The sequence below is a fragment of the Ostrinia furnacalis genome, unplaced genomic scaffold (genome assembly GCF_004193835.3).
Source record: "Ostrinia furnacalis isolate ACB-3 unplaced genomic scaffold, ASM419383v2 OfSCF1253, whole genome shotgun sequence".
NCBI classification, from domain to species: domain Eukaryota; kingdom Metazoa; phylum Arthropoda; class Insecta; order Lepidoptera; family Crambidae; genus Ostrinia; species Ostrinia furnacalis.
This window is the reverse complement of record NW_021131492.1, coordinates 12,003-38,556: the sequence shown is the minus strand read 5'-3', so window position 1 is coordinate 38,556 and position 26,554 is coordinate 12,003. Positions and strand designations below refer to the sequence as shown.

The 26,554-nt window shown below is 40.3% G+C and overlaps 4 protein-coding genes across 4 annotated transcripts; 2 read left to right on the top strand and 2 right to left on the bottom strand.

The window, feature by feature from the left end:
- Positions 1-2,893: 2,893 nt before the first annotated feature.
- LOC114352117 (lipase 1-like) lies at positions 2,894-4,231 on the top strand. Its single transcript, XM_028303587.1, has one exon. It carries the CDS (start codon positions 3,019-3,021, stop codon positions 4,210-4,212), a length of 1,194 nt encoding a protein of 397 aa, XP_028159388.1. The 5' UTR covers positions 2,894-3,018; the 3' UTR covers positions 4,213-4,231.
- Positions 4,232-11,920: 7,689 nt separating this feature from the next.
- LOC114352108 (lipase 1-like) lies at positions 11,921-13,117 on the bottom strand. Its single transcript, XM_028303565.1, has one exon. It carries the CDS (start codon positions 13,115-13,117, stop codon positions 11,921-11,923), a length of 1,197 nt encoding a protein of 398 aa, XP_028159366.1.
- Positions 13,118-15,400: 2,283 nt separating this feature from the next.
- LOC114352107 (uncharacterized) lies at positions 15,401-17,983 on the bottom strand. The gene is made up of 2 exons (XM_028303564.1): positions 17,723-17,983; positions 15,401-17,383 (listed from the first exon to the last, which is right to left on the bottom strand). Exons 1-2 carry the CDS (start codon positions 17,981-17,983, stop codon positions 15,401-15,403), a joined length of 2,244 nt encoding a protein of 747 aa, XP_028159365.1.
- Positions 17,984-23,948: 5,965 nt separating this feature from the next.
- Positions 23,949-25,219, top strand: LOC114352105 (lipase 1-like). The gene has a single exon (XM_028303563.1). It carries the CDS (start codon positions 23,996-23,998, stop codon positions 25,217-25,219), a length of 1,224 nt encoding a protein of 407 aa, XP_028159364.1. The 5' UTR covers positions 23,949-23,995.
- The last annotated feature ends 1,335 nt before the right edge of the window (positions 25,220-26,554 follow it).

Sequence of the window (26,554 nt, the reverse complement as noted above, 5' to 3'; positions counted from 1 at the left end):
AAGTTGCCTTAGAAGATTATCATCTTTGAGTGTTGAGCCAGCAAGTGAACGGAGATGTCTTAAGAAGGTCGACGCTTTCCTATCACCAAGCTCTTCGTCGCCCAATAATCGGCGAACCCGCTGCTCCTCCGAAGTGGAGAGGCGACGGATTAGTTCACTTTTTAGCTTAGTGTACTTGTGTTCCTTCGGGGGATTCATAATAATATCTTCGATTTCCCCAATAACACGTTGGTCAATGGATGCCAGTACATGGCTAAATTTGGTCATGTCTGTGGTTATATCAGCAAGATGAAATTGGGCTTCTGCTTGTGCAAACCAAATAGCTGGCCTGTCAATCCAGAAAGGTGGTAATTTCACAGACACTCTGCAAACTTGTTCTTTTTGCGATGCTGTAGAGGTTTCTGCTGTTTCTGTTTGTACCTGATGGAGTTGAGCTTTCAAGGTAGCATTTTGAGCTAAAAGCTCTTCTAATTTAGCATGTAATTCTGCTTCAGCCATGGTCCCGGTTAGTAACACAAAAATCTAATGATAAGCGATGATGTTCAAAAAAGATAACAATTTAGATTTAAAATAAAAAGAAAATAATAATAATGCAAGTATGCCAAATATCCTTCTCCGCAGGTGTGCAGTAAGAAAAAATAATATTTTAAGTATGTTAATTAAACAAATTAAAAGTTGGATTGGCACATGCAAAAAAGAAAAAATATTCTTAATTATTTCTAGACCGTTAAAATGTTAACAATGTGGAATGGAACTTGCTTTTTATAGAAATTTTAGTTTATAAATGGTTATAGCAAGTTATATGGATAACATCACCAATTCAAAATCATAAGTAATGAAAATATATTTCAAAAGAAGGCAATAGCAAAATAAGAATAAGGAAAACACACATTAAAAGAGAAATAAAAATTTGTAAACATGCAATTGAAATTTGACACCGATTATAATAATTAGTTACTTTGTTGTTTGGGCTATCAAACATTAATTATCTGATTTCAAAAACAGATGGTTAACAATACCACAAATTACATATATTTTAATCATATTGTCTTAATAATATTGTCTTAATAAACCGCTAGAAAAAAATTTACTACTTAATTCACCGGTATTTGAATTGCAATTTGAAATAGTTGTTAATTAGGGTTAATACTAGAATTAATGCTAAATTAAATAGAGTTATTACTAAATGTTCAATAGTCCAGTTTGTATGTTATTGCAGCAGCTGCATTATGCACTAAGTTCACGAAATGTCAGATTTGGATTAAAAAAGTACTTGCGTGCGTTGCGATGCTTGGGATGTGGAGAGTAGACGGAGCAAGCAGTCCTCTAACAGTTAGTAGCGCCGAGTATGTTAGCAGGAGTTTAGCAGGGGATAGCACGGCAAGGTTATGCACTTTGAACACTTAATCAACACCAACACCACAATAACACCACATGCACTGTACGCGAACGTAGTCTAGTTGGATTTGCAGTGAAGTTTTTAGTACAAGGACGCTATTTTGTTACGAAAGCCGAGACGACGCCATTTTGTGAATGACAAAATTTTGTGTAGGAAAAATCGATTCCAATAGTCTCGTTGCTGCTAGTGGATGCGCCTACGCCGATGGGTTTCAATCTTCTTCATTGACGCAGGTTATTTCATAGTCGGGGTCACCAATTTGGGAGGCTTTGGTGAGTCGGCGTCTCCCATGCCGGAATGAAACTCCGTAGACGTTTCGACAAAGAACAGCGTGTATTGACGCACTTTGCGTAGAATCAGGCGTGGATACAATGATAATAAAGTAGCACACACAATTAACACTACGTGAATTATATACATTTCACATTATTAAAAGAGTAATTATAATCGCGATGCGCGCGGTAAAAAGTTGAGGCCTCTCTCTGACAAGTCAAAAGTTTTGTAGTCAAACCACAGATTAAAAAGCACTTGTCTATACCTAGAGTAAATGTGCGTTCGGAAATCACTTATTTCCGAACGCCACACTTCCATTACTTTTATAGCAAAAGTTTCATTTTTGGAGACTTATCTGACATTCAATAAAAAATTATAAATATTAGGACATACAGTCTAATTTTTTAGAAATCAGCAGAAATGTCATCAAAAATGGCCAACTGACATAAAAATATTTTTTGTCTGTGAACTAGTGATGCGACAAAACCTCTCGTTAATCGCGAAGTGAAATTATTGTAGTACTTGCGTATCATCGCCGGGTGATCGTCAAAATACTAAAAATATGCAACAAAGTCGCAACGTTGAATGTGAACTGATTATGAAATTTTCGTGAACAGGAAACAAACTGTATGCACAGATGTAATCAAAAAACACACTGGACAGTAAAACAATCAATGATATCCGTAAAGTTATTAAACTTCAAATAGCTGCAAAAAGTTCTGTTTGACAGTGTTGCTACTAGTGACATCTCGCTCGCTCAGTTCTTTGTTGCTCTATTTCGCTAGGGAGGTAATTTAAGATGCTATCAATAGGTTATTTTTGACATGACATTGACAGATATGTCAAAATCCACCAATCACGCAGCATTTGGACCTCTTGTCTACGTATTGCCATCTGGCGAATTTTTCAATCGCGAAAACTCTCATTGAAAGAAGATTTTTATTTTCTTTTATTTTATTTACTTATACAGGGTGTTAGGTAAATGGGTATATGATCCGACACTAGCCCATGTTAACATGGGCATATAAATGGTATGGTGAAGTNACGCCACACTATAATAAATGAATTATGCACCTTGTACCTACCAATAAGTTACTGTATAAGTAAAAGTTGATTGATGTATTATCAGAAATCGCACCAATATTATTACAATCTTATCTCATGAAGAACTAATCCCATCTTTATCCAACTCATATAGTTAGTATAATCTTGTAATACCTATTTGTATTTCTTACGTTTAAAAGCTGAAATCTAAAACTCGTTGCAGTAGTCCCCGTCATTTTTTGAACTCGCACCTACACGTCCATGAAATGAAATCGAATTGATATCATAAAGTTATTATAAATATGGGTATCAAACTCGTCTTTTTGTTTCTGTCATTTTTCGCAACTGGGAAGTTGGTAATTTCATTGTCGCTGACATCTGCCTACGACAAATTGTCTGAAGATGGCAAGTTGAACTTCACAGGAATCGCTGCCAAGTACGGGTATGCTTACGAACAGTATGAGATAACCACTGAAGACGGGTACATCCTGACCATGTTTCGCATCCCCGGCGACGCGGACAAGCCTGTGCTGCTGGTGCACGGGAACACGGTTACTTCCGACTGCTACATCATCAGAGGGAACGAATCCCTAGCACTCACACTAGCCAGGAAAGGCTACGACGTCTGGACGATAAACCTTAGAGGCACAAGATACTCGAGAAGCCATGTAACTCTGGACCCAGATACGCAGCCGGATCAGTTCTTCAACTACAGTTTCTACGAGTTGGCTATATATGACATGCCCGTCACTATCGACTTCATCCTGCAGGAGACGGGACAATCGGAGCTGATCGCATTCGGACACTCCATGGGGACTACGCTTTTCTACGTCCTAGGATCAGAGAAACCAGAGTACAACGATAAGATAAAACTTTGCATATCGTTAGCTCCTATATGTTTCCTGGAGCATATCACTGGTTTGGCTTCCACACCGGCCAAGTTTGCGGCGGAATTAAATTTACTCGGAATCGCAACGGACACCCAAGAACTTTTAAGTTACAGTGTCACGACTCCCATACTGCAAGCTCTATGTCTTCAACCCACGGGATATGCTGTGTGCATCCAGGGCGTTCTGTTTTATTTATTTGGATATGATTCGGCAGGGTTAGAAGAGGAGTTCATGTACACACTATTTGGGCATTTTCCAGGGGGTACGACTAGAAAGATATTTGATCATTTGGGGCAAGTTTATAATAGGAATGTGTTCGCTAAGTATGATTACGGTACAGCAGGGAATTTGATCGCTTACAACAGCACGGAGCCGCCAGAGTTTGACCTGAGCAAGGTGAAGATGAAGAGCGTCCTGATTGTAGGGCAGGAGGACTTCTTGGCGCGGGATGCGGACGTGCAGCGCCTCAACGCGTCGCTGCCCAACGTGGCGGAGTACCTCGTGCTCCCCTATGAGAACTTCAACCACGTGGATTTCATTTGGGGTAATAACATGACCAACAATTTTTACCCATATGTATTTGAAGTGTTGGAAAATTATACATAAAGTAGGTAAATTAAGGTATATTATAATAATAACTAAATATCGATGTAAAACATCTTACTTGTTTGTTATCATAAAAAATAATTAAAATGATAAATAGTTTTTATCATTAGTAATTTTTAAATTTTAGTTTTTAAGTCATTTTATTGTAATGTATTATTATAAAATTTATTCTCTAATAAAATTTCCCATTATTAAAATGATTAATATGTAAAATTTTAAGCTTCAAAAATCTTCAGGTACTTATCTTAATAGAAATAAACACGAAACAAAAGTTTTATATTTTTATTTTCGTCCTGGTGAAGCGGCCTCTCTCATTATTTTACTTTATGTCGCATCAAAAATAAATTCATTAACGCCTATTCAAATTAAGTGTGTAAAATTACTAAACGATACTTTTGCCATATCTGTTGTGTGTTCAGCAGAAAAAAAAAACAAAATTAAATCATTGTTAACTAGTTGTTATTAATATCAAGAAACATTAATCTTACTTCATGTATCTCGTTTAAATAAAAGATAGCTTTTGTGCTTTTCTAGGTGCGCCTGGTCGTGACTCACTGTAGTAGGTATTTGGTTTACCTACTGAAAAACATTAACCCCACCAAAAACGTTTTCATGTAAAATGTTGCCAAGACGAGACCATAATTATGACTCGCACTGTCAAAAAGTTATCAGATCTCATGTAGAGCCAAGCTTCTCTCTACAAGGCCTAACTGGCCTAACTTCAAACTCTACCACCTTAGTCAAAATATCTGCGGTTTTCGATGTTTTTACATTTTCATATTGTGTTTTTAGGACTGTTTAAACAATATTATAGTGTAAACCCATCGAAAATTGTGGACTCTTAATCTAAAACTGAGTTAAAGACAGTTGAAGTCCGGATTTGGACAAGGATTGAATATGGGAAATGGGCGTAAAACTACATAATAATATATGTGAAACCAATAAAGCCCTAATTTCTAACGAATTTGTTAATCACTTGAAGACGTGGTGTGGGCAGGCTCCCCACTAGGTGGACCCACGATCTGGTGAAGGTCGCGGGAAGTACCTGGATGCGGGCAGGAACGGTTTTAATGGAAATTCTAGGCCTTTGTCCAGCAGTGGAGTGGACGTTATTTCATTTGGCTGAAAAGAAGGAACAACATACGCAAAATAAAAAGGTTCAGGGCCCATAATGTTCTAATTTTAAGTACGGACGACAGCACATCAACCTAAACATAGTGGCGTCTTATTTCTTTGTAATACAGGCTATTTTGCAACAAAAATGTATAGTCATAGTCATATATGTTTATAGGTTGATGTGCAGCTGTCGACTGTACATAATGGATGCAATAAAATGTTGAGTATTGAGTCATTTCAATTCGTAACGGAGAGAGAGCTATGTTTTAGCGACTGCTCCTGTAGCAAACTGCACCAAGGCCTTCTTCTTAATTCCATAATACAGAATGAAACTAAAAACTACATTCAATTCAAGCATAGATTGATACTTTTGGTTGTTTTGTAATACGAACCTTGGATCATTATAGGCCTGGCAATAGAGTCCCTACGTACCATTACTGTTACAATACAATACACTGTAATGCGGAAACCGACAATGTAACCTGCTTCGCTCTTGGCGTAATTAGCTACGCAAACACAGCTGCTTCAACAATTTATTCATGCTGCGTAAGACGAGTAGAAGAATCCAAAAACAATAATCCGCCATAAATTATGACTCAATCGAGAAATGTAGGTGTGGCGTGTGTGGAGTGCTCTAACAGAAGGAAGCGGCGGAGAGGGAGCCACTATCTCCTGCCGCCGCACAGTGGTCCCGATTTAATAAAACATGGACATTGATGCTAGAGGCACGAAATTTTTTTTGATGGTTACTGCTATGATAACTAATAAGGCAAAAAAATATTACAATCCTACGACGTCTATTTCGTAGTAAAAAAAAATATATACATATTTTTTGTATGGAAGAAATTGCGTTTCTGTCAATTTTTCGAAATTCTTTATCGATGTCAAGATGCCGATCACACATGTTATAAAACAAGTGATTCTGAGTATTTCATGCGAAGATACTTGTCACTTATCTCTGCGTACTTTTGAGTTATCGAGGGTTGAAAAATCGATTTTTTTATATTAAATATTTCCACGAAAAATGGCCAGAATTACAATATGGTGTATAAGGGACACTTTTGATGACACATAACAACGACTCGCACTCGCGCGCGCTCGTATGCATCAGCTTTTAATAAAATAAAAAAAAAAATTAAGGGAAATACTTAATACAACGTTGTATGTATAGGTCCGCTGGCCGTCAAAAAGTAGCTTATACGAGAGGTTGCCCAATTTACAATATGTCCATCATTGATAACTCACACAAATATCGTCTCTCTCTGAAGGATAACAAGTTTTTTTTGTTTCCAGAAGCTCTTGATAGGATGGAAGCCCATAAATACTCTCTGAAGCGAGAATGAATCTCAAATTGCGATATTGCCATTTTGACAAATTACATGATGTAACTAGCGCTAACGTTTATCTTCAGGTAGACACAGTTTTAAGTTAAAAGATTGTCTACTATTTCACACTGTTCTTCGTTTTGGAACAGTTCTTTGATTATAGGTAGTCGCTAATTTCGTTTTGTTAGACTCTTTCAGTTTAGCACATAAAGCGTAAACTAATTCCTCCTCAGAATGATCTAAAAGTGTTAGAGAGCGCCTCTTCTTCTGCAGAAGAAGAATTTTGCATAAATCTTCAAAAGGTTTTTTATTTATACCAGAAGTCGATGGTTGCACATCTACTTCCGCAGTCTCATCAACTGGAGCGTCTTCCTCGGTGTTAACGTTGTCTATGCGTTGTGTTAACTCGGTAAAAAACATTTTTTAAATCTATATTTTTACATTTCGGCCAGACCATTTCAGACTAAAATGACGAACGTATTGGCATTGAATTGTCTTCCGAAGATTTGAGTAATTATCAAATCATTAAGTCGTAATTTTACAAGAAATATATCAAAGAAGATATGGTCTGCTTCCAGCAGAGCCCAAAAGACATTTTTGCACCAGAATTCGCATTGGCTAGACTCTGAAATTGTCTGGCCGAATTGTAAAAATATAGATTTAAACAATGTTTTTTACCGAGTTAACACAACGCATAGACAACGTTAATACTGAGGAAGACGCTCCAGTTGATGAGACTGCGGAAGTAGATGTGCAACCATCGACTTTTGGTATAAATAAAAAACCTTTTGAAGATTTATGCAAAATTCTTCTTCTGCAGAAGAAGAGGCGCTCTCTAACACTTTTAGATCATTCTGAGGAGGAATTAGTTTACGCTTTATGTGCTAAACTGAAAGAGTCTAACAAAACGAAATTAGCGACTACCTATAATCAAAGAACTGTTCCAAAACGAAGAACAGTGTGAAATAGTAGACAATCTTTTAACTTAAAACTGTGTCTACCTGAAGATAAACGTTAGCGCTAGTTACATCATGTAATTTGTCAAAATGGCAATATCGCAATTTGAGATTCATTCTCGCTTCAGAGAGTATTTATGGGCTTCCATCCTATCAAGAGCTTCTGGAAACAAAAAAAACTTGTTATCCTTCAGAGAGAGACGATATTTGTGTGAGTTATCAATGATGGGCATATTGTAAATTGGGCAACCTCTCCTATAAGCTACTTTTTGACGGCCAGCGGACCTATACATACAACGTTGTATTAAGTATTGCCCTTAATTTTTTATTTTATTTTATTAAAAGCTGATGCATAAGAGCGCGTGCGAGTGGGAGTCGTTGTTATATGTCATCAAAAGTGTCCCTTATACACCATATTGTAATTTTGGCAATTTTTCGTGGAAATATTTAACATAAAAAAATCGAATTTTCAACCCTCGATAACTCAAAAGTACGCAGAGATAAGTGACAAGTATCTTCGCATGAAATACTCAGAATCACTTGTTTTATAACACGTATGATCGGCATTTTGACATCGTTTAAGAATTTCGAAAAATTTACAGAAACGTAATTTCTTCCATACAAAAAATATGTATATATTTTTTTTTACTACGAAATAGACGTCGTAGGATTGTAATATTTTTTTGCCTTATTAGTTATCATATCAGTAACCATCAAAAAAAATTTCGTGCCTCTAGCATCAATGTCCATGTTTTATTAAATCGGGACCACCGTGCGCCGCGGCGACGTCATGGGCACAGGAGGAGAGCATGACCTCCACGGTCCACCTGCCCCTTCCTAATAAGCCTCGACCATCAAAACCACCATCCCAGGGTGTACGCAACACGTGTCTAGTGTGTAATTAATTAGCTGGAGTCGGAAGGCTAAATGACGCCTTCCTTGCAGCTCCGAGCGCGAGGGAACGCGGGCGAATGCTTGAAGCAAATGCCGATAAATACCGAGGGCAACATCAGATTTTTAGTGGATAGGCCCTGCCTTTCTGGCAGGCTTGACTTACTTGACTGCCCCCGATTTTCTGACAGTAAAAACGGCTAAAAACAATATATAGTCGGAGAGACCTTGGGTAGTCAGACTGCTAGATTAGAGTCTGTGCGAGTAGAATTTAGGATTAATTAAAGTCAGAAAAATTACCCGCGTCCATTTCCATAAACTAGTTACTATCGCAGTAAGTAAAATGGAAATAATGTGCTTAGATAAGAAAGAAATTCCCGAAATTCCCACGGAAACGGGAGTTAGCGGGAAAAAACATTTGTATGAAAAAATCTAAACTGCGTAAGATAGATGAAGGGGGTAAAACGGGATCCACGCGTACGAAGTCGCGGGCGGCCGCTAGTAAATAAATAAAATCTCGACTATATTAAGCTTATAACGATCAAAAATAGAGAGCAAACCGAAAAATTAATTATGTTGTTGACTTCCCATTTCTCCAAACTTCGATAGTCAAATAAAAATTATTGGTTTAACATTTTTTTTCTGCACCTCTACGGTACCTAAGCTACGTCCCTTCCAAAGGATGATGGGCACAAATGTATGGAAAGTGGTACCCGCTCCAATAGCCATAACCAATATATATTTTAAAAGGCCTTTAGATGTAGGTAAATGTCTGCTATGGGGCCAGATCTAATTCACGTTTTGAAAGCAGTAATTCCACTAAGTATTATAATGAAAGTATGTGTTATACTTTAACACAATCATCCATGTATACGAGTATGTATTATGACTACAACCTATTAATATAACTAAAAGAAGCATTGAAAAGGAATTAAGGAAAGGATTATACCTACGATGAACTACCCAAGCTATTAGACCTTTATTCGCTTTCATCATCATCATCGTGATCATTTTAGCCATAGGACGTCCAGTTGAACATAGGCCTCCTCCAATGATTTCCACAATGGTCGGTTGGTGGCGGCCTGCATCCAGCGCCTTCCCGCTACCTTTGTGAGGTCGTCGGTCCATCTTGTGGGTGGACTTGTTGGGTCTTGTGGGTTTATTCGCTTTAGCAACCCATAATAAAACCCTTAAGAAGTAATAAAACTTTAACCCCTTTATTAATAAAAGTTACACCCTAGTTGAACTCTGGCTTAAATTGTCATTTGGTATGGAAATGTCATTTTAATCCAAGGTTCTTCCTAGGTGTAACTTTTTATTAATAAGGGGGTAGTACTTCTTTAAATAAAAATATTTACACAGTAGATATATGAGCTAAAGCAGTACGGAAACTTAGCCCTTTCGGCGAGTTAAATACCTACACTTCAACTGAGTGTTAGGGTTGGCACTCTTAATCTTTATAAAATTAATAAGGTTCTGACTTACTTATTTATTTAAACGTTTATTTAGGTTTTTTAAATATCAAATACCTAATGGAATAAATTAATTGACTAAGTAGTTAACAAAAAAATAAAACGTTAATTAGGTTCTATAATGATCGAATACATAATCGAATAAATTGATTAAGTACTATTAGAGGCCGGTAGAAGATATTCTATTCTCATAAATAAAATACCGGATACTTACTTTCACACAGCTATTGGCTCATTTTAAATACAGTTCATCACTTCGTACAAAAGCGCGCGGAGCAAATTACTTTATCAAATAGAACACATAAATTGTTAAAAAGCGTAATTACGTAATTTAAAAAGAACTATTACTAAATCAGATGTAAGCACTTTATTTAAAAAGTCATATTTAATCATTTTTACAATTCAGAATTATTACGAAGTTTAAAAAATGAAAGTTCTGGTTTTGAAGATGCCGAGTTCAAGCAGACGTATTATACTAAGAAGCAATACACTCGTGGCATGTTTTTAAAAATACAGCGGACAGTGCATGCAATAAAATTATTATTAAAAACAAAACGCGCGCGACACTCGCGACGGATGGACTGCGAGGTTCGCTTAGAGCTCGTGTAAAGCGTGCGTCTGTGTGCGTGAGTCTGATTTCGAGCGTTTGTATGAAGCTTCCGTACTGTTTGATTTATCTACTGTGATATTTATTTCACAATCATCCCCATCAATAATTATAGAGTTAAGGAAGGATGCTGGAACAGTAAACCCTTCCTGACTCGCATAACCTAAGTACCATACGATGGACACGTATGATACTTCTTCTTTTTCTTCCTTGGTCTCTTCCTCCCTCACTGATGAGGATCGCGACCACAGATAGTGTTCCTCCACAGATACTGCGGTCATAAGCTGTGTGGACCGCACGATGCAAACTCCCGCCCACCGTCTTCCTCACCGCGTCCGACCATCTCGTCGGTGCCCTGCCCCGAGTGCGTCCCCCTTCATACTGTATGATACTTAGGTTACACAAAAAGTATCTTTATCTTCGAACGCAACCAGATCTGAGGCTGGTGGCCATAGTAGGTAAATGTTGTTCGTCTTGGTAAGACCTTTCAAATGACACTACAAACATTACTATTGGAGCCGGGTACCATTCTGCAAAAAAGTATGTATATCTTCGTACACAACCAGATCTGAGGCTGGTGGTCATAGTAAAAGTTGTTCATCTTGGTAAGACCTTTCAAACGATACTAGACTCATATCTATTGGAGCCGGGTACCATTTTGCCCATTGTCCTTTCAAGTGCCTACGTTTAGCCGTTTAGGCTGTGCGTTGATATGTCAGTCAGTCAGTCAGTTTCTTTACCCAAAATTTCCCTTCACTACTCTGCTCCTATGTATACTATAACCTGCCCAGTAGGTCTAAGCTGCGCGCCGTGATAACTTTTATCGACGTCAAAATGTATGGGCAAAATCGATAAAATGGCGTGATAACCGCTTATCGCGGCGCGCATCTTAGGCTTACAGGAGTATGAAGAATAATTGTACCAAGTTTCGTTAAAATCCGTCGAGTAGTTTTTATTTCTATAAGGAACATACAGACAGACAGACAAAAAATTTACTGATTGCATTTTTGGCTTCAGTATCGATCACTAATCACCCCCTGATAGTTATTTTGAAAATATATTTCATGTACAGAATTGACCTCTACAAATTTATTATAAGTATAGATAGTTAAGTGTATTTTAATTAAAACATTGCAGTGAACGCAATAGATTCGGTAAAAACATTTTAAATTACCGAATCACCTGTGGCTAAGCCATTTCTTTGCATCATTCGTATCTGTAGTGATACTGATGTTACGTAGGTACCTACCTGATTTGAAGGGAAGGATGTGGTAAATAATAATTGTGAAATAAAAAAATATTTCAGTTATATTTTTATTTGTCAGTCATTTTACTATAAAATTATATGTATTCTTCTACAAGCGGTAAAAGATACGGAAACAAATTGGTGGGCATTTCGCGGCCCCAAACAAAGTCAAAATGATTGAAATCTTCGTAGGGCATGACTTGGTAGTGCACGACGTTGGGCAGCGCGTCGCGCAGGCGCTCGGCGTCCAGCACCGTCGCCAGGTAGTCGTTGCTGCCCACCAGCAGCGCCATGTTCATGCTCACCTGGCTCAGGTCGAACTCCGGGGGCTCGGTCGTCCCGTACGCCACCTTGTTGCCTTTCGAACCGTAATCATATCTCGCAAACTTGTTTCGATCTATTATTTGTACCAAATGGTCAAACAACTTTCTGCTGCTGCCTTCAGGATAATGCCCGAAAAATGTGCGGATGAAGTCACGTTCGAATCCTTGCTCATCCGGACCGAACAGCGGGAATATAACTCCCTCGACGCAGAGCGTGTACCGGAGAGGCCCAACAAGGCACGTGGCGTTGAACAAACCACTTGTAACTTGATTTCGACCTGCTACTTCGTTGACACCGACCAGCAACCCTATGCTTGTCAATGTGTTTCCTAACAAAGACCCAACCGTTGCGAGTCCTCTCAAATGCTGTATGAAGCTAATGGGCGCCAGAGATATGAACGCCCTGATTTTGGCGTTATACTCAGGTTTGACGGACCCCAACACGTAAAAATTCGTAGTTCCGACAGAGTGCCCGATGGCGAGCAGACTGCTCTGATTGGTCTCATTTAAGATATAATCTATTGTGGCTGGCATGTCATAAACACCCTGCTCGTAAAATGTGTAGTTGTAGAACTCCCTCATCTGCAGGTTAGGATTTAAATAAAGGTGCCGCTTCGACAAAGTGGTGCCCCTGGAGTTGATCGCCCACACGTCGTAGCCTCTCCTGGCGAGGTTGATGGCCAGGGAGTCGTTGCCGCGGATGATCCAGCAGCTGGCGTCGGCCGTGTTGCCGTGCACCAGCAGCACCGGCCGGCTGGCGTTGCCCGGGATGTGGTGCAGCGCCAGAATGTAGCCATCTACGGTCACCACGTCCTTGGTCACTGCATTCGGGAACCCATACTTTGCCGCGATTTGGGTGAAATTTAACCTTCCATCTTCGTTCAATATGCCGTCGAATAAGGCAAAACAACTTTGACTTCCCACCAATAAGATGAACACAATGAAGACTCCATTCGGGAAGTCCTTCATTATTATAATATTGGTAGAGACTGACTGTATCACTGGTTGTTTTGTAGCTGCTTTTATAGTTAATTTCGGCAAAGTAAACAGTCAATACACTGGTGATCATAAAGATTGGGTACTATCTAAAATGTTAAAAACATAGGAATTTTATGTTATAATCTCTCATCAAATTGGTGTCTTACGTGAATTTCGTTCTGTTACAGAAAGTTCATACATTGTATCGCCAAATACACTTAACAAAAAATGTGGTGTTCTATTGGTAAAATATTTTTAAAGTCGACAATTTTTGATTTGGTTTCTGTAAAAAAATTAGATGTTTAAAAAAGTATTTATTTGTCTCAACATTACATTGAAAAAAGAAATATAGGACGTGAAATAATAATTAAACAGCAGATTTTTTGATCGTCAGTGTATGTAACACAAAACGACTTTAATTAAACATGCAATAATCACTTAAAAAATTTAGTTACCTACTTAACTAAATAACGATACGTGTAAATCAGCCAGCGACGTCAATCAAGAAAATACGCTAATTTATTAATTAGAATTGATTAGCAATGTTAAGGTTCTGGTACACTTGCGCGAAAGACACTAGCGCGAAAGACATTTGTGCGAAGATACTAGCGCGAAAAGCCATTTGCGCGAAAAGACATTAGCGTGAAAGATACTACACGATAGACATTTGCGCGAAAAAAGTTTTTTATTATTCGCGAAAAGTATTTGATGTGTCTGTTTGTCTTGTGATCTTGTCAGTTTGTGGCATTATTAGCTCCTGAATGACTGAAGCGATTGATTTTATTTTCTCGCTTGTATATCGAAAACGGTACGTTCTAGCACAAAAATAACATCAAAGGCCCTTGAAGTCTCAAATACTAGAATTAGAAAACAAAAAATATTTTTTGCATTTTTCCATACTAAAAAGCGAAGCCACACGAGGCACTAAGGGCCCTTATCGCGAAAGCAGAAAGAGACGCGCCGCCACCGCCGCCACCGATGCCGCTGCGACTCCTGCGACTACGGTCACCACCGTGCCAACTGTTGAAGGGCAGTATGCGCCGCCCACGCCGAAAGTATGTGAGCAAACACCGCGACTGTCAAGAATGAATCAAGACACGCGCTCCGTCAGCTCGTCGAGAAGACCCGGAAGAACTTATGAGAAGCTTGGAGGTCCGGTTCAGGAGACCCAGAGCAATAGCCCTGGCGGAATTGAAGAAAATGGAAAGGCTACCAAGGGTCATGAGTCATCAGGGGAGATCTGCACGTTTGCACATTTGTGCGCACCGGGGGTCGTCGTCTCATTGATAAGATACCGCCGACCATAAAGTCTCAATGGCTGATGATTCAACGCTAGTGCCGGGCAGAGGGAAAACCAGCGTCGAACTTATGTACTTCATGGAAGTTGAAGCAGATATAAATAGCGACTATGCTTCCCCAGAGGTGTCCTGGGACCAGAAGAGGGACACATTCAAGAGGCCGGTCCACCACGTCCAAGTGGAGGGACATCACGTGCCCAGAATGCCGAGAAGTCTACTGGCTGTACGATTGCAAGAAATACAGGGAAGCCGGTGTGGATGAAAAATGGGAAATGGCAAAGAAGGCGAGAATGTGTTTCAAATAGCTGCGCTTCAAGCACGCGAGAAACACATGCCGGGCCTTCGCCATGTACGATGCTGAGAGAGGGCTTTTTCGGTAGATGCAGAGTAGATATACTTACATGAATATAAAAGTCGATGGGTATACTAGTAGTATTAGGTGCAAAATAACCCCGTTGGCCGCCGCCAACGGAAATTCCTAATTCTTTCGCAGGAGGCTTCGCGATCGCGACCCACTCATGAGCCATTTCTTATAAAATTGCTAAAACTAGACGACAATTTTTTTCTGTCCAAATTATGGCATTGTTTATAAAATTGGAATGAAAATGTTGTTCGTTCGTTCGTTCGTTTCAGCCGAAAGACGTGCACTGCTGGACAAAGGCCTCCCCCAAGGATTTCCACAAACACCGGTCCTGCGCCGCTCGCATCCAGGCACCTCAGGAAAATTTTGAGTTGACAAAAATGACCTAAAGTGTGATTTTGGCTTGGCCCGGATGGAAAAGCAGACTGGGCTCACCTGGGCTCACCGGTGAGCCATACGGCGTGCAACGTACTTATTTAATTTATTAATTTATTCTTCATCTTTACTTTCAATAACATTTCAGTGCCCACACTATTCTTATCTTATCTTATTTAGGGCCGCGCATGAGCGCAGTGCACGTCGACCCATTGGGATCTTTTGTGCTTCCCTATACCTTTATCCCCCCTCATCCGCAAAGATCCTATCCATATAGTGGATCAAGAGCTTGGGTGAGAAGGACCTATATTCTTCTGGTGTCGGATAAGCCGACCCCAGGAGACCCATTCTAGTTCTAGCTAGCGCGTCACATTCGCACAGTAGGTGTTTCATGGACTCCGCATGTTCTCCACATGCTCGACAGCTGTCATCCGTAGTTAGGCCCATTTTGTGGAGCATGTGGTTTGTAGTGTAGTGTCCTGTCAGCGCACCCGTGATCACTCGGGCTTGCCTTCTGTTTCCATTGAGTATGAGCTTTTCCCATGATCTTGTGTTTCCAACTAGGAATAGTTTGGAGTGGCTCATACCGTTGGAGCTTTCCCATTCAGCTCTGTGCTTCCTGGATATATATTGCCTCATGGCCATGTGTAAAGTGCTCATAGATAAGGGCACTATCGGCTCTGGCCCAATAGGTGCCGCCTCTGACCCTTGTCTCGCTAGACTGTCGGCTCTCTCATTGCCTTCGATTCCAGTATGTCCAGGTACCCACATGAGGGTCACCCTGTTGTGCCTTCCAAGTTTATTCAGTGCCAAGATTGCCTCCAGAACGAGTCTGGATCCAACCCTCACTGAGGCAATGGCTTTGAGTGCTGCCTGACTGTCACTTAATATGTAAATGTCACGCTTTTTATGCGCCTGTTCTATATTCCTTACTGCGCACATGATTATAGCATAGGTTTCAGCTTGAAACACTGTTGCAAACCTCCCTAAGCTTTCACTGTGCTCAGATTGTTTGGAGTAGACGCCCGCTCCTGTTCCTGAGTTCATCTTGGAGCCGTCAGTATACCAGATCAGGCTGTCTTGTTGACGTTTTAGTCCTCTTTTCCAGTCTTCCCTTGTTGGTATAGACACTTTGAAATCCTTGCTAAACATGTACCTAGGCTGCATTGTATCACAACCCATGTCCATTATTGCATCTAATTGAGGATCGCTCCCCATCCTTGTGTGCTTGGTGCAAGGTTTGGATGTACTCCAAAGTCCCGCCCCCTTCAGTCTGTGCAGCGCCTTCCTTGCATCTACTTCTAGCGCCAAGTGCAGTGGGGGCAATCCCAGAATAATCTCCAATGCTGCAGTTGGCGTAGTTCTAAACGCACTCGTTATTGCTAGGCATGCAGTTCTTTGCAATTTGCCCAGTGCCGTTCTGCACGTCTGTAACCTAATTCTAGGCCACCAGACAATGCTGCCATAAAGTATTATTGGTCTCACCATAGTTATATAGATCCACCTCATCACTCTGGGACTAAGTCCCCATGTCTTCCCGTATGCACCACGACACATTCCCAGCACTCTCATAGCCTTAGCTATGACCGTATCTTGGTGTTTACGCCATGTAAGTTCCTTATCTAGGATTACCCCTAGATATTTCACTTCATTGGTCCAGGTTATCTGTTTACCATAAAGGTAGAGATGTCCTAGCCCTGTTGTATTTCTCATTTTTGTAAATGCAATAGCATTCGTTTTTCCCGGATTCACCGAGAGGTGGTTTTTGTCACACCACTCTTCCAGTGTGTTGAGGGCTCTTTGCATGATGTCTGTCACAATAGTTGGGAACTTGCCCCTTACCATAATTACCAAATCATCTGCATATCCAACCGTGTAGAGTGGTCCTTTGTTAAGTTTCACAAGTAGTGAGTCCACGACCAGGCTCCATAGCAAGGGTGAGAGTACCCCCCCTTGCGGGCAGCCCTTGACAGTCCTTACACTCATGCACTCTCCTTGCAGTTCTGATTGAATAATCCTGCCTTTAAGCATACAGTCTATCCACCGGCATAGAGGTAGTGGTACCCCGTGGTCAGAAGCAGCAGCTCCTATAGAGACGAAGGTAGTGCGGTCAAATGCCCCCTCTATGTCGACAAATGTCCCAACAGTAACCTCCCTACTCTCAAGAGCCGCCTCCGCCCTGCCGGTTACATAGTGTAGCGCAGTTTCTGTAGATTTCCCTGCCTGGTATGCACATTGTAGCTCATGTAGAGGAAATCTTTTTAGTGGTCCTTGTCTTATGTACTTATCTACAAGTTTTTCAAGCGATTTGAGAAGAAAAGATTGTAGACTTATTGGCCTATATGCCTTAGGGTCGTTGTAATCCGGTCTACCTGGTTTAGGTATAAAGATCACTTTGACTTCTCTCCATACCTTAGGTATGTATCCAAATGCTATGCAGGCCTTGTATAACCTGCATAGATGAGGATTCAGAATGGAGATTCCTTGCTGCAAGAGAATTGGGTAGATCGAATCTGGGCCTGGTGCCTTGTATGGTTCAAAGCTCCCGATTGCCCATCTCACCTTAGTCTCATCCACTACTCTTTTAGCCGTAACCCAGTCGAGCTTGTTTGTTGTTCTATTTTGTTCCTCCACGCTGATTGGATCTTGATCATCGTTTAGGACCTGTGATTCAGGAAAGTGCGTTGCTATCATTGTTTTCAACGTATCTTTGCCTGCTTCCGTATATCCCCCCCTCTCACTCCATACTGTAGTGAGTGGGTTCGCTTTGGTTGTTGACATGGCCTTTGTCAGTCTCATGCCCTCGGGAACTGAGTTGATCATCTCACAATGATCCCTCCATGCCTTCCTCTTTGCCTTTCGCACCGCTTTGCTATACTCCGTCAGTGCTCTTCTATACTCTGTCTGTGCCTACACTATAGTTAGGCTATCTTGTCTTGCGGTCAAATTGGCGTAGGTATCTCTTTCATATGATAGAGTTAGCTCATGGGTCAATGTTACCTTCCCAAATATGTATTCATGAAATCTTGGTATTATACCTACCAGAAAATACATTACTATGTGTAGGTAGGTAGGTAGTAGTACGAGTAGTAGACATCGAATAGTGGTGTAAAAATACCCTATCCCCCTTATTAATAAAAAGTTACATCTAGGATGAACCTTGGATTAAAATGACATTTCCATACTAAATGACAATTTAAGCCAGAGTTCAACTACGACGAAACACGAAACTCCCTGTGACATCGTCATACCTATTAAAATACAATAAAATAAAATAAATTATTACCTTTTTATTTTCGCGTTAAGTAGGTACCTACATCTGGTATAACAGGTGTTTTAAAAAACTACAAATATAAAAAAATATATATGTCATTTCTTTTGAATTTTCGTTTTAAGTACATAATAAACAGTGGCCGTAGACTACCTATACCTACTTTATCGCAGACACCGTGATGAGTCGCGAGGTCGCACTACCAGATGTCGCGAGGTGAACAATAAAAAGTTCAGGTATTTTTCATCAATTATTTGATGTTTTTTATCCAACAGTAACAATATTTTTTGAAATAATTTTAACAGTTATTATACACTCAACATCAAATAATCCCCACCTTCCGCGACGCTAACTTTAAACATTTTCTTCTAACACAATCATGGTGCCCCAACAATATTGGTGTTATTTGAAAGCCCAATAATTGAACTTATAGAAAAACACATTTAACTTCTTAATAAACGATTAACACATAATACCATAAAAGTGACTTGAATAATTAACTTTTTTAAAAAATAAAACCGACTTCAAATGCGTGAACACAAAAAAAAACTAAAAATTGAAAATATTGGGTATAAAAAAGTTCATCCCCAATTTTCCACCCTTGGGGGTGAAATATTTTCTTCAAATTCGCATGAAACCACCCTTTTGATAATACCTATTCAACAAAAAAATAATCGTTCAAATTGATTTATAATCAGCGGAGATATTGCGTATAAAAAAGTTCATCCCCAATTTTCCACCCTTGGGGGTTGTTTTTTCTATTATTAAATTTAAATGGGACCACCCTTAAGGTATTACCTATACGCAGAAAAAAGATTTGTTCAAATCGGTTCATAATTGGCGGAGTTATCGCGTAACAAACATAGAAAAAATAAACATACGGGTCGAATTGAGAACCTCCTCCTTTTTTGAAGTCGATTGAAAAGGACCTCACTTGGGGCTCACTCATAGAGTTGGCTCACCTCTAGGACCAATTTTTATGGTCATAAAACCAAATAATGATGTCACGTGTCCTCTTTAACAGATGGATAGCGATTAATCCCAACTTAACAGTTTTATAGCCATAAAAGTTTTGAAGAAGTGACTCTGAATCCTTCTAAAGACACATTTTTGGGGTAAAAACCTTTCCTTTAATGAAATAAAGTTTAGAACTAGGCTTTTAAATGGTGCTAATATTATTGGTGGGAACTGGGGATGCATTCGTTTGAAAGTGCTTGTCGCGAGAGGTGCGATTTATTTGATGTCAAGTGTATTATTTTATACATATTATACGATATTACATTAAAACAAAGTTCAGATACATAATATGTTTTCTATGAAAACTGTCTATTTTGTATAGCTATAACTTGTCCGCATTTCGCTTCCCGAAGGCAAAAGAAACGACTTCTTACATGTGTAGGTACTAGGTAGGTAGATACGCATTAACTAGCGAAACGCTAAGAAACACTAATTGTGTAAAAAATATTTGATAAAAATTAAATATTAATGTAACAGCTGTGCAATCCAGTGACACGTGTAAGTAGTAATAGTAAAAACACACAAATGGCACCTAATTCCAAAACTATTTCAAAACTTCATTCGTTCGTTCGTTTCAGCCGAAAGAAGTCCACTGCTGGACAAAGGCCTCCTCCAAGGATTTCCACGAAGACTGATCATGCGCCGCTCGCATCCAGGTACCTCCCGCGACCTTCACCAGATCGTCGGCCCACCTAGTGGGAGGCCTGCCCACGCTACGTCTTCCAGCTCGTGGTCGCCACTCAAGAACTTTCCTGCCCCAGCGGCCATCAGCTCTACGTGCTATGTGCCCCGCCCATTTCAAAACTTATAAAAATTAATTAGCTTTCCGCCCGCGGCTTTGCCCGCGTGAAATTTTGTCTTTTACAGAAAAACATTATCGCGCGCGTCCTTGTTTCAGAAACCGGGATAAAAACAACTATCCTATAGATGTCCTTTATCGGGATTCAAACTATCTCTATGCCTCTCTCATCAAAATCGGTTCAGTGGTTTAGGTTTCCCTCTAATATGGTCGAGTGAAGAGATGGCTGGTTCACTCGTCATGTCTGTGAACAGGCGCTGCTTTCGGGGACTGGTCAATCCAAGTTATTCCAACTTATGTATGCGAGTCATTTCTACTAGTATTTAAGTATGTAATCTGTAAGTCTAGATATTAGCACGTCACTACCTTGTTTAATATACCACGCAATTTTGTATACCCATTCTTATAAGATACACTATACAAGAATGCATGGTAAATTCAGTGAACTGCTCCTGAATCGAATGTACCTACTACTGCTATTTCTATTTATTTATATTAACCGGCAGACAGTGGTGACTGAGTTTGTTGCGGCGCTTCTTCTCAGCACTTGCCAAATGTTGGTCTCGAAGCGCTGGTAGGGTAAAAAGATTATGAGACATGTAGAGGCTCCTTAAGAGCAAAATGACGATTTGTAAGAACTATTTATTAGTCTAAACAAATAAAGAAATTTTGACTTTGACTTTGACTTTGACTAGGCGTGAAAGCGAGACAGAGTTAATTTCGCATTTATAATATTAATAGTTGGGAATTATCAAATATTTATTTACAATAAACAGATTTTTTTTAAACTAAGGCATATTTAACTCTAATCAGAATAAAAATCCAATTTTTTGTTCTCAAAAATAAAAGTGTGTCCGTGAGGCAAAGAGGCGAGGATGCTGGCTGCATTTCCTCGCTGAATGGCAATACTAAGCCTTTGTGCAAGGAAAGAGCCAGCATTTAGATTTTCCGAAATTGTAATTCTTATTCTTCTCAGTCACCCTTGTCAGAGTGATCGTGGTCATCATTGTGAATCACGATTCAGAGTGATGTTCCTCGTAATACGGCGCCATTCCTCGCGGACTGCAGCTTTCCGGGGTACTTTCGCTAACCGAGCACTTAGTTGCGGCCTTTATCTGGTCCGTCCATCTCATTGGTGATCTACCACGTGGTCTGGAGCCCTAAACTTTTCCCTGCACTACGAGACGCTCTATGGAGTCATTACTGCGCCGAGATACATGGCCGAAGAAGGTTAAAATTTGTGATTGAACCGTGGTTGACAGGCGCTGTCTGATGCCGAGTTCTTTTAATATGGAGTCATTGGTACGAAACTCGGTCCACAATATTCCCAGCATCCGTCTCCAGCACCACATCTCCAATGCGTCAATCTTCTTCCTTTCGGTTTCACGAAGAGAAAGTGACTCATATTTGCGACTCAGCTGACTCCGCTGCAGCCCCAGCTTTAGCAACTGATTCCCTGAGATGGGAAGGGGCTAAAGTATCGACACATGTAGCGTCCCAAACTAAAGCCCGTCCCCGTTCCCAGGGAACCAGAGTGAGACCGTCAGTTAGGAATTATTTAAATAGGATGTAGTAGTATATCGACAACGAGGTCACAATAATTTATGAAAACTATATTTCAACCTAATAATACGAGTACAAATACTCGTAGCCACAAGTTCTTGATTCTTCAAATTTAATTATTTATTCCTACAGTAGTTGTAAGATACAAAATCCTAAAAAAGAGCCTGTGTAAAAAAGATAGTATCAGCAAGATATTAATTAATTACATAATCATATTATAATATTATAAGTACCTAATTAATGAAATATTTTTCAATGTTTGCCAATAGTCTTATTCTATAAAATGTAAATTGTATACGTAACAATTTTAGGAATATTTTAATTTTGTGTTATTAGCTGTTTGAAATTAAGTCTACGTAGGTTTTGCTTGTAGGTACAGTTGCGATTTAGCCAGCTACGCTTAAAATTCGTTAAAATGTTCGATTAAAAGAGAAAGAAAACATAACGCGTGTATGCGCACCTTTTGCCACATGTGACAAGGTCTATGTCAAAGCACGTGTACTTTAATCTGGTTTTTGTAGCGAGCATGTAAAAAAACGCTAGTCTGAAACGGTATCTATTGACTGCAACCAAAACTCTGCACCCCAATGGTTTTCCTTGTAGCCCTAGCTAAGTTTTACCTTGTTCAGATGTTGAGGCGCCAGGGCAGGGGCATTCAAGAGCCTTGATCAAAAGGTTGTTGTGAAGCCACGATAGCTAAAGGATCGGACTGGCCGACCCGTGATCGGGTTTGAATCCCGCTGCCCCTTGACTATTATGGTGCACCCACTCATAACACAAGACAGTGTATTTAGCTTACCACGAGGGGTTAATGGGATTATTAAAATACTTACAAATTGCTAGTAATTCTTGAAAATAAATCCGCTCTACATTAAGGGTCCTCGGTCACTAGACACGGGGGTGTTTGGTGGCCGCTAAAGGAGGACCCGCGCGCGCATGTGTTCACGCGCACCGTTAGCGAAGAACAGGGGAGGTAGGTACCTACTACTCCCCTGAAGTCAGTCGTCGCTTGCCCAGTCAGAACGAACCACGGTCTGAGGTGGAGCCGCGAAAGAACGTTTAGGCCGTTTAACCGAGACAATATAACTCGAAATTCCATCCCAAGGATTTGGAAGGACATCGTCAGGTTTTAGTGAGTTGGCCCTGCCCATCTGGGAGAGCCTCGCTTAACACACTGGTCCCCCCGAGCTAGTTGGTATGCAATGTTATGCAAATGCATTTTCAGGAAATCCTGAAAAAAATCAAGATCCACTCCATATTAACATGTTGTGTGCGCTTGTGCTGACTTTGCAGCGGCAAACTTCGGTGTGGAGTCTGTTAGGAACTTCCAAACTGGCCGTGAATGTTAAGGACTAAGGGCGCTGGTGCCAGCACACTTCCTTGCGCACCCCGCTCTTCTGACACCGCCAGCGACTGACTGATTATTTAACAAGATCTGGTTAGTTAAAATCTCTGTGAAGATGTCAAAAAATGTCCCTTGACCCTGATGAAGTGAGCATCTAGCACCTTGCCACACCTTAAACTCCTGTTACTTCTGAACCATAAAAGCGTTCTTCTTCTTCTTTTCAGCCAAATGACGTCCACAGCTGGACAAGGGCCTCCTACTAGGTGGACCGACGATCTGGTAAAGGTCGCGGGAAGAGCCTGGATGCGGGCAGCGCAGGACCGTTCATTGTGGAAAAGCGTTCACCAAAATTTAATTCTTTTATGTAGGTAGCTAAGTATCTATAATACAAAATGATTCTACGATATTTGTGAACATTATTTTGTATTCCACATTATTAATAATTTAGCAAATTTTTATTTATTTATTTATTTATTTTATTCATGAATAGAACGGTAGTACCAATTACACTATTCAAACAAGACGTAACAAAGCTCAGAATAACATTTAAGTAATTAAAAACAATTTAACTTAACTTAATTTAGGAAAAGTACATAAATCAGATGCGATTATTTTCACAGTAACCCAAACATTCTGCTAGTAACGTACTCCACCCCTCTGCAAATACGTCACATTTTGGGTTTTGTTTAATTAAACTTGTTTGCGTAAAATAATACGCACATTATGACTAAGTATACATATAAGTCGCTACAACCAATATGTGTAACACAAGTCAGCTAGGCTAACACCACTAAAATGTATTGAAATTTGAAATCGAAATTATATTTATTTTAATTTAGAATGGAAGTATTCCCGAACTTAACGTTATTTCTGCTTTTCTTCTTGTCGGGATTACAAAACAGTTTTGCCTTTCTTTTCGGTTTAGAAGAATCCCTAAACTTACTGAACGAAGATGGGAAATTGAATTTCACTGAACTAGCGGCAAAGTATGGGTTCCCGAATGCGGTGACAAAGGACGTGGTGACCGATGACGGCTACATCCTGGCGCTGCACCACATCCCGGGCGACAAGCGCAAACCGGTGCTGCTGGTGCATGGAAACACGGTGGACGCCTGCTGCTGGATCATTCGAGGCAACTCCTCTCTGGCTATCAAACTCGCCAGGAAAGGCTACGACGTGTGGGCTATCAACTCCAGGGGTACGACTTTGTCGAAGCGGCATCTCTTCCTAAACGCTAACACGCAGATGAGGGAGTTTTACAATTACACCTTTTACGAGCAGGGTATTTATGACATGCCAGCCACAATCGATTATATCTTAGAAGAGACCAAACAGAAGAGTCTCCTCGCCATCGGGCACTCTATCGGGACTACGAATTTTTACGTGTTAGGATCCGTCAAACCCGAGTACAACGATAAAATCAAAGCGTTTATATCGCTGGCGCCCATCAGCTTCATCCAGAATTTAAGAGGACTCGCAAGAGTTGGGTCCTTGTTAGGTAATGCATTGACTGACGTAGGATTGCTGATCGGTGAAGAAGAAATAGCAGGTAAAAATGAGCTTTTAAGTGGTGTGTTCAATGCCACGTGCCTGGGTCCTCTCAGGTATACAGTTTGCGTTAAGGGGGTCCTATTCCCATTGTTTGGTCCGGATGCCAGAGGGTTAGAACGAGATTTCGTTCGTACACTATTCGGGCACTTTCCTGAAGGCAGCAGCAGAAAGCTGTTTGACCACTTGATACAAATAATAGAACGAAACAAGTTTGCGAATTATGATTATGGCTGGGAGGGCAACCTGGCGGAGTACGGGACGGAGGAGCCTCCCGAGTTCGACCTGAGCCAGGTGAGCATGAACATGGCGCTGCTGGTGGGCAGCAACGACTACCTGGCGTCGGTGCCGGACGCCGAGCGCCTGCGCGACGACCTGCCAAACGTCGTGCACTACCAAGTCATGCCCTACGAAGATTTTAACCATATAGACTTCGTTTGGGGTCGTGAAATGCCCAGTAATCTTTATCTGTACCTAATGCCGGTTATAGAAAAATATATGAAACCTAAAAATTAAGTCCTTGTTTTTATTCATACCCTTGTGACCACCTTCTAGCATAATGTGTTAATTCAAAATGATGCTGTTCCTCGTATCTAAATCTTTCTTAATAAAATCTTCTAAGTAGGTAAATCTAATTCTTCTTTTGGTCTTACTATGTAGTTAGCTACATAATCATGTTTTTAACACGAAACATTCACATATTACGTCACACATAGGTACATTTTAAACTGAAGCGCAAAAATTGACATGTTTTTAAATAAATACCTTAAGTTATTAATTTTGCAAATTAAGTTTGACATAATAAATAGTCCCGTTGATTTGGCGTTAAGTGATTAGTTCATTGTAAGTTTTCTTTTTGCTGAAAGTTCGGGAAAAACTTCAAACCGGAAGTCAGCTGAAAACTATTAGCGGCGCAAATATTTGAAAATCACACTCAAGAAAAGAATGCCTGATGAGTCCAAATGTGTTATAAATAATTGGATTCAACTAATCATCAGATTTTTCTGCATAGTTCATTTCATGAGTTTGAATAGAGTTTTGAGCCTTGTTTTACAGGAGCGTGAGGACCTAGGTCTCACGAGTAACTATTTGATAAAACATTATACCTACTAGCTATCGCGTGACAATATTAGGTACTAGCTTTCCGCCCGCGGCTTCACCCGTGTGGAATTTTGTCTGTCACAGAAAACCTTTATCGCGCGCGTCCCTGTTTCAAAAACCTGGATAAAAACTATCCTATGTCCTTTCCCGGGACTCAAACTATCTCTATGCCATGATGTTACACAATTCTGTAAAGCCTACAAATGTCGAGGAATACAGTATTTTTTTACTAGTTTCGATGTCAGGGTTCACCCTTTCTTTGACCCAAATCTAAATAATAATAATACGTATGGAAGAGCAAGGAGCTGCACGGGAGGTTCTATCGGGCCCTAACAGGTCCCGATGTGGACCTCCTCGCCTCGGTGAACTGGCTACGCTTCGGTGACCTCTTCGGGGAAACCGAGGGTTTTGCTTGTGCAATTGCTGACGAGGTAANGCCAGAATCATCCATCAGCAACTTGCTCTTCAGTACGGCCTTCTTGAATCTGAGTCGCCATATTACCAGTACCAGCCGGTGCCAGTTCTTGAAAATGGTCATGCATTGCTCTATTGGGATCGGTCTATCATCACAGACAGGACTATTGTCTGTAATAAACCTGATATTGTGGTGGTTGATCGATCCCAACGTCGGGCAGTGCTCGTTGACATCACCATCCCGCATGACGAAAACCTCGTGAAGGCCGAGAAGGAAAAACAAAGCAAATACCTTGACTTGGCCCACGAGGTGACCGCCATGTGGGATGTTGACTC

Coding starts and splice junctions, on each gene's coding strand:
- LOC114352117 (XM_028303587.1), top strand. CDS start 3,019: ATGGGTATCAAACTCGTCTTTTTGTTTCTGTCATTTTTCGCAACTGGG.
- LOC114352108 (XM_028303565.1), bottom strand. CDS start 13,117: ATGAAGGACTTCCCGAATGGAGTCTTCATTGTGTTCATCTTATTGGTG.
- LOC114352107 (XM_028303564.1), bottom strand. CDS start 17,983: ATGATCAACTCAGTTCCCGAGGGCATGAGACTGACAAAGGCCATGTCA. Junction 17,384..17,722: donor GAGTAGTGGATGAGACTAAG/GTGAGATGGGCA, acceptor TGTGCATACCAG/GCAGGGAAATCTACAGAAAC.
- LOC114352105 (XM_028303563.1), top strand. CDS start 23,996: ATGGAAGTATTCCCGAACTTAACGTTATTTCTGCTTTTCTTCTTGTCG.